General features: G+C 41.4%; 1 protein-coding gene across 1 annotated transcript in view; it reads left to right on the plus strand.

Annotated features, from left to right (window-relative positions):
* The first annotated feature begins 9,261 nt into the window (after positions 1 to 9,261).
* The window catches only part of GPC3 (glypican 3), a 616,906-nt gene continuing 609,190 nt past the window's right edge, over positions 9,262 to 16,977 (plus strand). Inside the window, exon 1 of the mRNA XM_089657942.1 lies at positions 9,262 to 9,656. Coding sequence (XP_089514068.1) covers positions 9,506 to 9,656 — 151 coding nt within the window. The 5' untranslated portion in view covers positions 9,262 to 9,505. The remainder of the gene's footprint in view (positions 9,657 to 16,977) is intronic.

The following is a 16,977-nucleotide window of genomic DNA, read 5'->3' on the forward strand; positions in this document are numbered from 1 at the left end:
GCCCTAGTATGTGTATGTATGTATGAATGTGAGCTAGGGACCTTAGATTGTACGCTGCTTGAGGGTTAGGGACTGATATGAATACACAATATATGTAAGGCGCTGTGTAAATTGATGGTGCTATATAAGTGCCTGTAATAAATTAAATAAACAATGTTGTTCTTGCATCTCCATTTGCCACTTTGATGCTTTATGAAATAGGAGGAAAACAAAGTAAATTGCTGTGTTGAGACAGATTGATGTGGAAGAACATGAACGCAGAATGTTTCTGCTGTCTCTATAAATAGGCCACTGTACATTTACAATACTTTGGTGTAAAGACTTGTTGAATTAGTAAATGATATAGATAATGACAAGAGAAAAGCGTTTGACACAGTTCCCCACACACAACTAATGTATAAGGTAAAGTCTATGGGCTTGGAAAATCCGTATGTAAATGGATCAAAAACTGGCTAAAAGATCATATTCAAAGAGTAGTGGTTAATGATTCATACTCTGAATGGTCTAGGGTTGTTAGTGGTGTACCCCAAGGTTCAGTGTTGAGACCCTTACTTTTTAATATATTTATAAACGGTATAGGATCTGGGATTAAAAATCCCATTTCAGTCTTTGCAGATGACACCAAGCTTTGCAGTGGAATAACGTCCTTGCAGGATGTCTTCAATTTACAAGCCGACCTCAATGCACTGTTTAATTGGGCAACTATGTGGCAAATGAGGTTTAATGTTGATAAATGTAAGGTTATGCACTTGGGGGCTAAGAATATGCATCATACATACAAGGGGGTACAACTGGGGGAATCAATGGTGGAGAAGGATCTGGGAGTTCTGGTAGATCACAAGCTTAATAATGGCATGCAATGCCAAGTTGCGGGCTCTAAAGTGAGCAAAATCCTCTCTTGTATTAAAAGAGGTATAGACTCCAGAGATATATATATATATATATATATATAATTTTACCACTGTACAAATCATTAGTAAGACCTCATCTGGAATATGCAGTTCAGTTTTGGGCACCAATTCACAAAAAGAACATTGGGGAACAGGAGAAAGTACAGAGAAGGGCAACCAAACTGATAAGAGGCATGGAGGAGCTCAGCTACGAGGAAAGATTAGAGGAACTGAATTTATTCTCTCTTGAGGAGAGGAGATTAAAGGGGGATATGATCAACATGTATAATACATCAGTGGTTCATATAGTGAACTTGGTGTAGAGATATTCACCCCGAGGTCATCACACAGGACAAGGGGGCACGCTTTACGTCTGGAGAAAAATAAATGTAATCTCCAAACAATTAAAGGTTTCTTCACAGTGAGAGCTGTGAAAATGTGGAATAGACTCCCTCAAGAGTTGGTTCTGGCCAGCTCAGTGGATTGCTTCAAAAAAGGCCTGGATTCTTTCTTAGATACCCAGAATATAACTGGATATTAACATTTATAGGTAAAGTTGATCCAGGGAATATCCAATTGCCTCTCGGGGGATCAGGAAGGAATTTTTTGTTTCCCAGCAGGAGCAAATTGCATCATGCTTTGCTGGGTTTTTTTTTGCCTTCCTCTGGATCAACTGTGGGTGTAGGATTATAACTTTTTTTTTTTTATGGTTGAACTGGATGGACTTTTGTCTTTTTTCAGCCAGACTAATTATATAACTATGTAACTATGGACATCCTCCGAACTCACCTCTATCTTAACTCCAGATTCATCACACTGCAGCACCTGTAAACAAAGGGGAGGAATGCTGGTGACATCAGTGCCATTACATGGGCACATGCCTGTAATTAGTCAATGACATTGACCAAATATAAGCAGACTGCTGCTCTGTTCAGTAAAAACTGTCCTCTGAAGTGTGCAGGGAAGCTGACATTTCTGGGATTGTCGATGTGCTGAGTCCCCCTAGGTCTCATTGGTTCCCCTTGTTGATCTCCACATCATGACTTTATCCTGTAATAGGTGGAGGTCTACAGGAGAAACCAGTGAAGGTTGCAAAAGACCCAGGAGATCACTGCTGCCGGGGTAAGTTTCCCTGCAGACTTCACAGAACAATTTCTACTGATCAGCATTTCCACACCACAGGCAGCAGGAAAGGTAAACATGTCCTCAACTGTTTTGCAACTACACTTATTTTGAGCACTTTTATTTAATGACAGCGTTGCTTTAAAGAGTGTCAGATACTAAAGTGTGAAGCATTAAGCCCATTACTGACGGGCTGAATATTAGCCAGAATCAGCCTGTATGGTAGATACTGGCAGACATTCGGCCCCTGTGTACAGGCCCTTGTTTGACACAAGTCAATCTCACGACCGGCTTCTTTTGAATGTGCATGCTTGAAAACCAGCAGCCAGTTTATATCTGATCAGTGCTGTCAGCCAATGACTGCGAGTGGTGACTGTTGGGCTCTGGCGAGGGTGGGGGGGCATTCCTCCTGTCAGAACAAAATAGCACAGTGGGGAGATCACTATACTAGCATCAAATATTCAGTATAGAGGATTCTTCGTAAGCTCTTCAGTTTTTCTTTTGTTCAGCCTGCTGGGCTGAATAAAAAAAAAAATTAACCGTGTGTGCAAAGCTTTACTCTTCAAGAGAATGGAGATCCAAGAATAAGCAGCAGGACAGGAAAGTATCCTTGAAATTCATATAGCGTGTCAGACACTCTTCAGATTTCTGTCAGGCCTTCACACCACAATTGTTGATGCTTGCAATATATATATCTACCTATTGGAAACAGGAACAATCTGTTGCCTGTGGGCCAGCACTGAGGTTGGAGCATCCATACTGGACACTTGCCTGGCCACTGTGTCTGTCAGGCAAAGCTCAGACATTTGTTGGGTGAACTGAATCTGATGGGGATACTGAGAGACTAGTTTATTATTGGGAAACAGCCTGATGTGCCCTGATGGGGAATAGCCCAATAGCAGCCATGCAATCCTCCCCTCCTGCCATCTGCTGTCAATCACAAAGGAAGGTGAACCTGATGTGGAACTAGTCGTCTCTCAGCTTTCCCATTAGGCTTCCCCCACTGTCAGTGTTTGGCTTGCATCATGGGATGCTAGAACACAGGCGACCTAAATTCGGAGGACAAATGAAGTAAATAAAAAACACAATACATTGGAATTGCACATGTGCAGGAGTGACATCATCATGGTGTGACCAATCACATGGCCAAAGAGTCCAAATCCAGATGGAAGACCATGAGAAGATGGAGGTGCCAGTGAGAGCCGAGAGCTCAAAGCAGTGGTGTAGTTAGGTTTTATGCTGCCCTAGGCAACACATAAATTGTGTGCTCTCCCACACTCCCCCATCACACACATCTGAGCGTATTGGAATTGTGGGCAAAATTATGTCATTCTGTCTGCATTTCCAGACTGCACTAAAAACATGCCAAAATGCACAACACTCATTTGGGTGCCATTCATTGTTAGTGGCTTCCTAAATGCACTAAAGAAATTGGTGTGTTTTTGTGTGACAAAACGCCCTAAAAACAAACAAAAATGTGCTATTCAAAAACGCTCCAAAAAAGGATACTAGAGTTTTTGGAGCGCAGGGCTGCCCTTTCAAATGCCTGAGCTGCTCTATATGTTGCTCCAAAAAAAAAAGACACAATGCAAAATGAATGCAACCTAACCCCATTACCAGCATATCAGAATTTTGGGTAGAATATCTCGATTCTGCCTGTGTTTATGCCATGTGCATTTGGGTGCCGTTCATTCATAGTGGCACCCCAAAGTTGCTAAAATAAGGGAGTTTTGTCATACAAAAAACTGGAAAAATTGTGGTGTCCATAATGTGCCAAAGTTGGTACAGGAGCTACTTTGGAATGGAAGGCAAGCCTTTCAAATGAAATAAAACAAACAATATATGCGCTGAATGGAAGTGTAAGGCAGCTGGCACCAATAGGTAGTATACAGACCTAAATACATACAGTCATGGCCGAAATTGTTGGCACCCTTGATATTTTTCCTGAAAATCAAGTATTTCACACAAAAAAGGTATTGCATTAACACATGTTTTGCTATACACATGTTTATTCCCTTTGTATGTATTGGAACAAATATAAAACAGAGGCAGAAAAGCAAATATGACATAATGTCACACAAAACCCCAAAAATGGGCTGGACAAAAGTATTGGCACCCTTAACTTAATATTTGGTTGCACACCCTTTGGAAAACATAACTGAAATCAGTCGCTTCCTATAACCATCAATAAGCTTCTGACACCTCTCACCCGGAATTTTGGACCACTCTTCCTTTGCAAACAGCTCCAGGTCTCTCTTATTGGAAGGACACCTTTTCCCAACAGCAATTTTAAGATCTCTCCACAGGTGTTCAATGGGATTTAGATCTGGGCTCATTGCTGGCCACTTCAGAACTCTCCAGCGCTTCTTTGCCATCCATTTCTGAGTGCTTTTTGACGTATGTTTGGGGTCATTGTCCTGCTGGAAGACCCAGGATCTTGGACGCAAACCCAGCTTTCTGACACTGGGCCCTACAGTGCGACCCAAAATCCTTTGGTAATCCTCAGATTTCATGATGCCTTGCACACAGTCAAGGCACCCAGTGCCAGAGGCAGCAAAACAACCCCAAAACATCATTGAACCTCCACCATATTTTACCGTAGGTACTGTGTTTTGTTCTTTGTAGGCCTCATTCCGTTTTCGGTAAACAGTAGAATGATGTGCTTTACCGAAAAGCTCTATCTTGGTCTCATCTGTCCACAAGACGTTTTCCCAGAAGGCTTTTGGCTTACTCAAGTACATTTTGGCAAACTGTAGTCTTGCTTTTTTATGTCTCTGTGTCAGCAGTGGGGTCCTCCTGGGTCTCCTGCCATAGCGTTTCATTTCATTTAAATGTCGACGGATAGTTCGCGCTGACACTGATGCTCCCTGAGCCTGCAGGACAGCTTGAATGTCTTTGGAACATGTTTGGGGCTGCTTATCCACCATCCGGACTATTCTGCGTTGCAATCTTTCATCAATTTTCCTCATCCGTCCACGACCAGGGAGATTAGCTACAGTGCCATGGGTTGCAAACTTCTTGATAATGTTGCGCACTGTGGACAAAGGCAAATCTAGTTCTCTGGAGATGGACTTGTAACCTTGAGATTGTTGATATTTTGCCACAATTTTGGTTCTCAGGTCCTCAGACAGTTCTCGTCTCCTCTTTCTGTTGTCCATGCTTAGTGTGGCACAGACAGACACACAATGCAAAGGTTAAGTGAACGTCTCTCCTTTTTATCTGCTTTCAGGTGTGATTTCTATATTGCCCACACCTGTTACTTGCCCCAGGTGAGTTTACAGGAGCATCACATGCTTGTAACATTCTTATTTATCCGCAGTTGTGAAAGGGTGCCAATACTTTTGTCCAGCCCATTTTTGGAGGTTTGTGTGACATTATGTCGAATTTGCTTTCTTTCCTCCCTTTTTTTGTTTTGTCCCAATACACACAAAGGGAATAAACATGTGTATAGCAAAACATGTGTTAATGCAATACGTTTCGTGAGAAATACATGATTTCCTGGAGAAATATCAAGGGTGCCAACAATTTCGGCCATGACTGTATAAGTGAAACATGAAGTGTAGTGCCAAACATAAACTGATGAAGCTAAAATGATAAAATCAGTGAAAGAAATTTAAATAATATTCATCCACCACCATAAAGTGCTCTTGCTTGCAGCAAAACAATTCAAAAATGTCGTCACCATCTCCCAGTGAATTGAAGACTCACCGGAAATGGTGGCTGCCACTACAACAGCATTCAAGCCTATGTGATTACACAAGGATTCCAAAGGTACAGTTGCAAGAAAAAGTATGTGAACCCCTTGGGATTACGTGGAGTTTTGCATGAATTGGGCATAAAATGTGCTCTGAACGTCATCTAAGTCACAACAATAGAAGAACACAGTCTGCTGAACATAATACTACACAAACATTAGATGTTGCCATGGTTGAATTGCACATAACATGTAAACATTCACAGTGCAGGGAGGAAAAAGTATGTGAGGCCCTAACTTAATGACTTCTCCCAGAGCTAATTGGAGCCAGGAGTGAGCCAACCTTGACTCCAATCAGTGTGATGATATTGGATGTGTTGCTGACAGCTTTCCTGCCCTTAAAAAACACACACCTGTTTTGGGTTTACTGGTTTAAAGAAGCACTGTCTGATGTGAACCATGCTTCGCAGAAAAGAGCTCTCAGAAGACCTACAATCAAGAATTGTTGACTTGCATGAAGCTAGAAAGGGTTACAAAAGTATCTCCAAAAGCCTTGATGTTCATGTGTCCACGGTAAGACAGACTGTCTACAAATGGAGAAAGTTTAGCACTGTTGCTACTCTCCCTAGGCGTGGTCGTCCTGTAAAAATGACTGCGAGAGCACAGTGCAGAATGCTGCATGAGGTAAAGAAGAATCCCAGAGTGTCAGCTAAAGACCTACAGAAATCTCTGGCACATGCTAACATTTTTGTTGACACATCTACAATAAGGAAAACATTAAACAAGAATGGAGTACATGGGAGGACACCACGGAGGAAGCCATTGCTGTCCAAAAAGAATATTGCAGCATGTTTGAAGTTTGTAAAAGAGCACTTGGATGTTCCACAGCACTACTGGAAAAATATACTGTGGACAGATGAAACCAAGATTGAGTTGTTTGGGAAGAACACACAACACTATGTGTGGAGAAAAAAAGGCACAGCACACCAACATCAAAACCTCATCCCCACTGTAAAACATGGCGGAGGGAGCATCATGGTTTGGGGCTGCTTTGCTGCCTCAGGGCCTGGACAGATTGTTGTCATTGATGGGAAAATGAATCCTAGAGTTTATCAAGACATTTTGCAGGAAAACGTATGACCATCTGTCCGCCAACTGAAGCTCCGCAGAGGATGGGTGTTGAAACAGGACAATGACCCAAAGCATACAAGTAATTCAACAAAACAATGGCTGCAACAGCACAGAATACGCCTTCTGCAGTGGCCCAGTCAGAGTCCTGACCTCAACCCGATTGAAATGCTGTGGCATGACCTTAAGAGAGCGATTCACACCAGAGATCCCAAGAATATTGCTACACTGAAACAGTTTTGTGAAGAGGAGTGGTCCAAAATTACCCAAGATCGTTGTGCAGGTCTGATCTGCAACTACAGGAAATGTTTGGTTGAGGTTATTGCTGCCAAAGGAGGGTCAACCAGTTATTAAGTCCAAAGGTGCACATACTTTTTCCTCCCTACACTGTGAATGTTTACATGTTATGTGCAATTAAACCATGGCAACATCTAATGTTTGTGTAGTATTATGTTCAGCAGACTGTGTTCTTCTATTGTTGTGATTTAGATGACGTTCAGAGCACATTTTATGCCCAATTCATGCAAAACTCCACGTAATCCGAAGGGGTTCACATACTTTTTCTTGCAACTGTATATGTGTCTTGGCAGAAGGCTCTGTTGGTGGGTGCCATTCTATCTAGTCGAGCTACATAGTTACATAGTTACATATTTAGTCTGGCTGAAAAAAGGCAAAAGTCCATCCAGTTCAACCACAGAAAAAAAAGTTATAACCCTATACCCACAGTTTATCCAGAGAAAGGCAAAAAAACAGCAAAGCATGATCCAATTTGCTCCTGCAGGGGAAAAAATGTCTTCTTGATCCCCGGAGAGGCAATCGGATATTCCCTGGATCAACTTTACCTATAAATGTTAGTATCCAGTTATATTCTGTGTATGCAAGAAACAATCCAGGCCTTTTTTAACCTCCCTAGCGCTATGATTCTTTCCGATTTTTGGTGCTGAAAGCGGTACCATTAATTTGCATGTAAATATGTAGTTTTTTTATTGTAGGCTGTAATTTTTAGGAATAACTCACTGAAATCTGTCTGAACAAGATTTTAAATCATACATTTAATTCAATAATATAATCAAACCAAAAACACGTCCCGACGTCACGGGGACTGGAACACAGGAGCCGGATGCCGGCATCAGACGGAGGAGATTTCTGGGGACAATGCAGGGGACATATCGCGGGAGCCAAGGACAAGGTAAGTGCTGCAGGGACTCCCTATGCAGTGCTGCATGGTAAGCCCGAGTGTAGCTCGGGGTTACCGCTTTTGGTATAGACATTTTACCCCGAGCTACACTCGGGAATACTGTTAGGGAGGTTAAGGCATGTCAAACAACAAAAGTTCCCAGCTCAACTTGCCAGCCAGCTTGCAAACAAACTGAATTAACCTGTCTAACAGTATGCGTTAAAAACAGGGTTTAGTTAGCACACATTTGCAAACACATGCGTAAGCTACAGAGCCTCATCACGGCACCCTGATATTCTGTAGTCCTAACTCTACAAATTTTGAAAGCCCCCATAGTAGAGGCACATGTATTTAATGGATAGACCAAAAGTTAGAACTAGAAAATATCAGGGTGCCGTGATGAGGCTCTGGGAACGTTTCTCTTTTGCTGCTTGACATGCATTCCCCTTCCATGTGTTCCTGGCCAGTAATAGACTGGGGCAATGGCCATTTTTTGTACTTTTTTAAAGCAATCCACTGAGTTGGCCAGAAACAACTCTTGAGGGAGTCTATTCCACATTTTCACAGCTCTTACTGTGAAGAAACCTTTCTGTATTTGGAGATTAAATTTATTTTCCTGTAGTGAGATAAAGCTCGCCAAGAGCAAATAGACTTCCAATAGTGTAGTATTTGTTAAAATCCAGTAAAGTAAATAGCACAAAAAAAAATAAAATGTCAGCTTACATAAACAACTGCTGCTGACCCAAAATGGCGCAGCCACGTGTTGTCAGCACTGCAAACTCCTCCCCGACGCGTTTTGTCCAACGGGACATTATCAAGCCCTTTCAAAAGAATGATGTCACTCCAAAAAAAAAAAAAAAAAAAAGGCGACGCTCCCATTTCGCTAGATGTGAATAGGGCATAGCATTTAGATCTGCTAAAAAAATCAACAAATACATCTCTGAGAACAAAGCCCTAGTAGGTATTCTATGTCATTAGGGTTGGTATGTTATCATACAGATCTGTACCTGTGGGTGAGATCGGATCCATACACTGAGCTCAGCGCTTTATAATATACATTATTTTAAAAAAATGTGCTGGTTGTTTATTTATTTTGTACTGAGTCTATAGAGATTGATAAAGAGGGACAAGGGGCGGAGCTCCAGACGCAGGACTTCTCCCATCGCACAGGTGTGACCGTTAATGAGGAAAGCCTCGGTGCTGTAATGGATAATATCCAGTAGGTGGCGCCTGATCCGTACAGTAATAGCATTGCTCTGCTGAAAACCAAAAGGGGAGCATCCCAGGAGCCGAGCTCATTTCACCTCCCGGACGATGAAAAGCTGTACTGTGCTCCGGACTGTGTGTGCGCTCTACAGCCCGGCGACTCCCACCATATAACACGACCCCCATGCTGCAAGGACCCCCGCTCTCTCCTGCACCTGTTCTCGCAGCCAGGTGCTGTGGCATGCATTGAGCCGTCAGTGAGCTCAGAGCGGCACCGAGACTGAACACATGGCATCCTGGGAGGTGTGCGGAGCTCTGCTCCTGGCATGGCTGGTGCTGGGGGTGGCAGCCAGGGGGCCCCTCAACTGCAAGGAAGTCCGAGCCAGTTTTCAGACATTGCAGCCCGGAGTCAGGTGGGTCCCGGAGTCACCTGTGTCAGGTAAGTGCTCCTCCCTTCATTCTATAGACGTGACCCCAATCCTCCTGTGCTGCCAGGGTCAGAGCTGTGTGGAGATGCTGGGATTTGTAGTGCCACAGTCTGAATGAATGGGTGTGAATGTCTTTACATGAGACAACTGGGACCTGTAGTAGAATGGTGTCTATACCTATCTTATATGGAAGGTAGGTCTTATAATGTATGGACCAACTTCACAAAAGTGAGGACAGGACTTTATAACATGGATCAAGACCCTTACATCCTAGATTGTACTTGTGACATGACACTCTTCCAATGTTCGGGGCTCATTTACACCGCTAATGCGTGTGCGTTGCATTATTGGAACACGTAATGCAATGACATACATTTTATACATGTGACTTTTTTTCCCCCCTTGTTTTCCTTTTTTGCACATTTACATGCATTTAAATGTGATGCTCTGAAAAAAGTAATGCATGTCATACGTTTTTGTTTTTTTTTCCAGTGCTGGGCAAAAGCAGTGCAACACACTGGGGGTTATTTGTTAAAACTGGAGAGTGCAAAATCTGGTGCAACTCTACAAAGAAACCAATCGGCTTCCAGGTTTTATTACTAAAGCTTAATTGAACAAGCTGAAGTTAGAAACAGATTGGTTACTATGCACAGCTGCACCAGATTCTGAATGCTCCAGTTTTAGTAAATCATCCCCAATGCCTTGTTGTGAACTGCATTCGTAGAGAACCTTTTTTTTGTGTTTTGTTTTTTTTTTAGTTGTCATGCATTGGGAATGTGCTCACGAACACACCCCAGCTCATCTGGTGTGTGTGTATATATGTATGTATGTATGTATGTGTGTATATGTGTATATGTATATATATATATATATATATATATGTATATATATATATATATATATATATATATAATTTTTTTAAACTGCTTGCAAAAACAATTACATGCTTCAAACTGCTTGTATATAATATACAAAAAAAAACCCCACTTCAAACATGTGGATACATTACACAAAAAATCCACATGAATGATCTCTGCACATGATAAAGTGGATACATTACTGAAGAAACATAATATATTCACCAAGGGAGAGAGGCACTCACTGGACATGAAAGGAGCCAAGATGAGTGATACAAACGGTCTTATTTTGTCAAGACCTTGGTGGGCTATTCCCCTCCAAAACATTGGGCACTCAGTAAAATTACATTTGTATCACACATTCTCTGAATTGTATAAAGTGTGACACAAGCAAACATTTTATTTCTATTGCAACATAGCAATTCTTAGATGTGATGGTTGCATTAGTTTTCTTTTTTTAGGCTTTCTTTTGCTTTCACTTGGCAATCCAGTAAATCTGTTGTTTTTCAAAAGAACAGGCCCTTTTGCAGATGTAGCAATTAAAGGGATGGGACAAACCATTTACCACTGACAGCAGTACTTACAATGATTGTTATTTATGTAAAACCCTCATCCCAAAAGAAAAAACATTACTGTAACTGTAATTACAGTATGAGCTGGAGTATGGTTTCATCTTGTTAGTGTATCTAAATCTGCTAGTACATTTAATACCACAAGATTAACAATGTTGTTGTTAAATGGTGCTCCTTCACCCGGAGTGGGGGCATTCTAATACAGGAGTTGTGTTACTGGCCAGATCAGCAGGTAAAACAGAGGGAAAACAGCCTAAAAAAAGAAAATTAATGTAGCCACCACATCTGAGTGATAAGCTGCAATATATTATATTTTTGGTTTTGGGTTTAATTACACCCTAAATCCACTTTCCTTTTCACTGATATGGTGGTATTGCTGTAGGACTTTGTTGCAAAAACAGTGATGAACGGTATGCAGCCTGTCCAAAGCAGAAGATCTGCTTTCTGGGTATTCTTCCCCCAAAAGCATAGGGCCCTGGGTGCAGTAAAATGCTGGGAGGGTACCATAGCAGTTAGACAGCCCTGTGTGCAAAGAGCCCAAAAGTGTTGCAAATACATTTGTCCCATGCATACACACACACACACACACACACACACACACAAAAAAAGTACAACACATTAAAACACAACTCTATATTAGCCAATGTGTCTATGTACTTTGTGGTGTTTTAAATTCATATTTTAGAGCAGCGTTTCGGGGGAATAGAAAAGTGCCTAAAACCTGCATTTTAAGAGAAGCATATTGGAATAATTTACACCTATAAAATGTGTAATTTCAGCCTAGTGACTGGAGCAAATGAATAATCCAGCCATTTGAATGAAATAATGTGCATAAACCTTAAACACGTGGACATTTGTAAATATGCTGCAGACCAGGCATGAACTCCTGGCAGAAAGGTCCAGATTAAATGGGATTATTTTAATGCGCCAGTGTGCACGTAGCCCACCAATTAACATTTTGCAGGAATGTAATGGATGTATTCACTTTAAATAAATGTTTATATATATATATATATAATCACATTTTTGCATTTTTCTTTTGGAGCCTGTAAAGCATTGCACCAACAATCAGCAGATCGTTGTTGTCATGCAGGTCTCCAGCAAACTGTCCGTTTAATCCGTGTGCTCGTACCTCATACAAGCAAACAGCTTATTGATAGACTGAATGAACTACCAAGGCGCCTCACAGTGCCATGGTAGTTCATTGAGAACTAGAAGCCAGCATCCCCAAAGGGTGCTGGTACATGTAGTTCATTCATTCACAGAACTCTGTGAATGAATGCCACATGTGGGCGGAGCCTGGCACAGCTGCGCTGACTTAAAAAAACTGACAGTAAATATGGGAGAGGCACCTCTCCCTGTACTGCTGTCACAGGTTGGGAGGGGCAGCAGCTGCAACAATGGGAACTAGTTACATGTTCCATCCTAAAAACGGACATAACATGTTCCCAAAGGTGAATTTAACCTTCATTAAAAATTGGTGCAAGGCTTCAGACTTTGTCCACACTCCAAGGAATGTGTCATGAACTCCTTATTGAATAACCCCCATAGTGGCTACTTTCGAGTCCTGTGAATGTCTTTTTCCCCTAAGCCGGCTATATTCGACTGGTTCAGCAAGGACCGAACAGACCAACTTTAAATATATGAAAATATATAGTGCCGGTCAAATGTGTTTAAACATACAAGGTGCTTATCCCAAAATTGCATAGCCATAAAAAACATAGAGCAGAAAAAGGGACTTTTTAAGCACCAAAACTACAAAAGAATAAAAGATCTTGTATAAAAAAATACACATTTATTGAACATAGTACATCAATGTAAAAAACATAGACACAATACATAAAACATAATTTTGATGTGGATGGCGATGACTAGGCTATATATCACCAAAGAGAAAAACTTTAACGTGTTGCAATTCATTGAATTTATAATTTGAAAGATGTGATGCCATAAACAGCATTCATATGAAGAGTGACTCACATCGCCATTCATAAAAACAGAAATTCAAAGGATCCCTGCTGGTTAAGTCCAGGAATCGTCTATGCAAACAGACCCCTCAGTGGTCCAACTGAGTGAATGAATGATAAAATTGTCTAATGGAAGTCAATAGGGAATTGAAAAAAGTAACACACCCCTCTATCAAGCCCTTAGGTCAACCCAGACATCACTGATGAGCTTCCCATGTATGAGGTATCAAAGTGTGGAACCAACAAAATGTTTCCACAAATGGTCTCTCTATCTTATACCAAGATGGAAACTGCCCAGAGAACCACCACAGCTACAGCTCCAACTTTAAATATATGTATGGGGATAGTGGTTGTACAGAAGTCCTCTGTACAACCAGCCTGTTGAATGAATGCTGCTCGATCAGCGTTGCAGGCTATAGACCGCAGCGCTAATTATATTTTGAGGGCATTTTGAATGTTTCCCCACTGTCAGAACACAATAGCTGAACAGGAATGATTCCCTCATTCACCTCAGATGTGTGTATGGGAGAATCGGGTCAGTTTTTTTTTTTTTTTTCGTTCAACCCAGCGGTTGAACGAAACCCCCCCCCCCCCCCGAAATCATCTATGAGCTGTTTTAAAGAAATATAATAATATTAATAAAAATAATAATAATAAAAATATATATATTTATAGTTCAGTACAGTATACACTACCAAAAATACTCCTCCTGTTGGGTTTCTAGGATGCAAGGGTGAATAGATGTTGTTGTTGTTGTTTGTTTGTTTTTTTAAATATTTTTTTCTTGTAGTTAGTTCATTCTGTTAGCCTCAGCTGGACTTTTCCCTGCATGCTGTTCATGAACAAGATCCTACTTTGGATACTAGGGAAATTTGTAAGCTAGTCAGCCTTGCAGATTGCGAATTCCATGTCTACTGTCTGTTGCTGCGTAATCTATTCTAGACATTTTTCTCTTTTATTACCATAATTATTAGCTAAAACAAACCAAAGAGCTTTTATTATTTATGTGTGTGTATTTGTATGAAGTGGTTCCGCATGAACTGCTATCTCCCACAAAAAAGACAAACCGAGAAATACAGTATTTGTCCATCATCAGGTAAGTAGCCTGAGAGTTGGACCAGGTGTGGGTCACCTAATGCTAACCGTTATAGACCTACCCTATAGTTATGATCTCCTTGCTTATTCTCCATAGAAAAGAGACCATCCAGGCCATCATTACGGTGCACTTATTGTCGCCCACTGCTAGATCAGAAAGGACCTGAGTGCTGGAGTACTCAAAATCAAGAGCATCACTGGAGTGCTCAAAATCAAGAGCATCACTGACTTTTCTCAGAGCTTTTATGGTCACCCAAACACACCTTTTTAGTTTAGTGCATATTCCTTATTGAGGTTTCCTTTGAAATCAGAAGAAATGCATCAAAACGCATGTCGACATGTGCTGCAATGCATGGCAGCCTGCATTACATTGCATGTTAATATGCATGTTGATGCAATTCCTTTTGATTTGAGTGTAAAAGGCAGAGGTGTGTTTCCAGCCAAATGGTAACTTCACCTCTAGATAGACGAGCCCTTTTTAAAGTGCATTATTAATGATGTCTGTATGTGTGTTGCCATTCAATTGCACCCCAATATTCAATTGTGCCCCCCTCTCATCTCAATGCACATAATAACGGATATATATGTTGCTTTGCGGTGCGCTGAAAAAAGCGGGCAAATTTGTTCACATCTGTCCCCAGTGTGTTGAGGACCCATTATAAATAAATGGGTATCTCACTGAAACGTGTTGATGCAAAGAAAAATGCATGTAATTACACATATATTGTAGGTGTGAATGGCCCTAAGGGCCCATTCTCACCACTCAGGTCTGATGCAGGATGTTAAGGGCATGGACATTAGCATACGTGATGTTTTGTAGCAGCATATTTATTTAGATTTGATGCCAAGTACACCACAACAGGCCAAAAATGGTGCACGCACCATTCTGCAGCACAGCTTAATGCATGGTAGTGCAATAGCACGTTGCAGTGTGCTGCAAGTCTGGTGTATTGGGAAGTTGCTTTGGGTTGTCATTCACAGTGTGTTATTATAGGTTGTTATAGTAAAGCGGTATTAAACCCAAAACCAGAAATGTAATATATTGCAGCTTACCAATCCTTAGATATGGTGGCTGTTTTAGTTTTCTTTGTTAGACTTTTTTTTTCCATCACTGTGGATGAAGGAGCATAGGGCACACAACATCACTGTTAATGTGGGGAGTGGCAAGTGATGAAAAGTACTAGCAGATTTAGATCCACATACAAATTGAAGCTGACCGGTTACAGTAACCGTTTTTTTTTCTCTTTTGAGATAAAGGTTTTTACATACATAAAGGGCCCTTTCACACCAAATGCAGTGGAATGCAGTTTGCTGCACTTGGCTGCAATTTGGACTGCACTCCGATTGCATAGACAATCCAAAATCGAGGTTATCCCATGGGCATAGTTCACACCATTGCGGGGCAGTGCAGAAAAGAACACCATGCTGCATTTTTCTGCACCGCAAAAATGCATGCAAACACATTTCAAATGCACTGCAACATATCACAGTGCACATAGCAGCCCCAAGAAAGAAGGATGAAGGAAGTGACCTCACAGGACAAATGCAGACAGAAAAACGTGCATCAGCTGCATGTAATGCACGTGTCAACTGCATGTAAAACGCGCATCAAATGCATGCATAGTTAAAAACGCGCAGTTACTTTGTTTCTGGTGTGAATGGGCCCAAAAGCTGATCATTGTAAGATCACTGTCAGGGTTACATAGTTTGTCCTATTCATGTAACTGCTACATTTGCAAGACAGGATGTTTTGTTGAAAAACAGACTTACTGGTAGGATCACCAAGGAAAAATAAAAGCCTAAAAAAGAAAATGAATGAAGCCACCGCATGTAAGGTTTTGTAAACTGCAGTATATAATAAATGTTTTTGGGTTTAATACTGCTTTAAGTAAAATAGAACTATAGGCAAATGTTTTTTTGTTTTTTTTTTTCAGTTTGGATAGAGCACGGGAGGATTATAACCCGTCAGATTTTTTATTTTTTTTTTCCGCCATCTGTGTCCCATTGTGGAAATTTTCCTTCAATTTCGGTCCCATAGTCAAATAGGAAGTGAGAGGAAATCCCTGCAAATTAAGGGAATCCCTTGGACCAGTGTCTCCTTTGGAAGATTTCCCCTCTATTACTTTTCTGGGGACAACCCCAAATTTGGGATTTTCTTTAACTTTTAATGATAATGGTAAACAGGACAAAGTGAGAAGGCGACTCTCCTTAATGGGGAATCGGACAACAATAAAAAACCTAATAGGTGATCTAATCCATCTCTATCCAATACTATTAAAAATATAATCTGGCTAGCTAATCAACATGGTAACTTGTGCAATCGTGTTGTGTGACAATTAACCGCGTAAGGACTGCCCTATAGCAGATATACTGCTACAGAGTGGCACCTGTGTGCAAAGTCACGTGTATATATATGTGCTTTTGCATTTCCGGCTGGGGGGGGGGTGTGAGCCATGCACGAGTCCTACCCGCGCCATCATTCGCAACCGTAGATGTCAATCACTGGGTCCCTGCTGGTAATTACCTGCCAGCGCCCAGTGATTACCGAGCATCTCCGATGGGGAGAAAGATTTTGTTTACAAACAATCTTCCTTCCTGTCAGCTCAAGCACACTGCTCGGGATGGCTGTGCACAGTACAGCCATCCTGATCAGTGTGCTTACAGTAAAGAACATCCCTCCCACCCCTAGTAAAACACTCTCAGCACACAGTTAACCCTTTTGATCGCCCCTCACATTAACCCCTTCCCTAACCCCTTTTTTTTAGCACTGATCACTGTATTGGTGTCAGTGACACCAAGTTAGTTCCCCCCCTAGTGTCAGAATGTCCGCCGCAGTCCCAC

The sequence above is a fragment of the Staurois parvus genome, unplaced genomic scaffold, assembly GCF_062004578.1.
Source record: "Staurois parvus isolate SC_StPar_1 unplaced genomic scaffold, SC_StPar_1.0 ptg001045l, whole genome shotgun sequence".
Classification (NCBI taxonomy): domain Eukaryota; kingdom Metazoa; phylum Chordata; class Amphibia; order Anura; family Ranidae; genus Staurois; species Staurois parvus.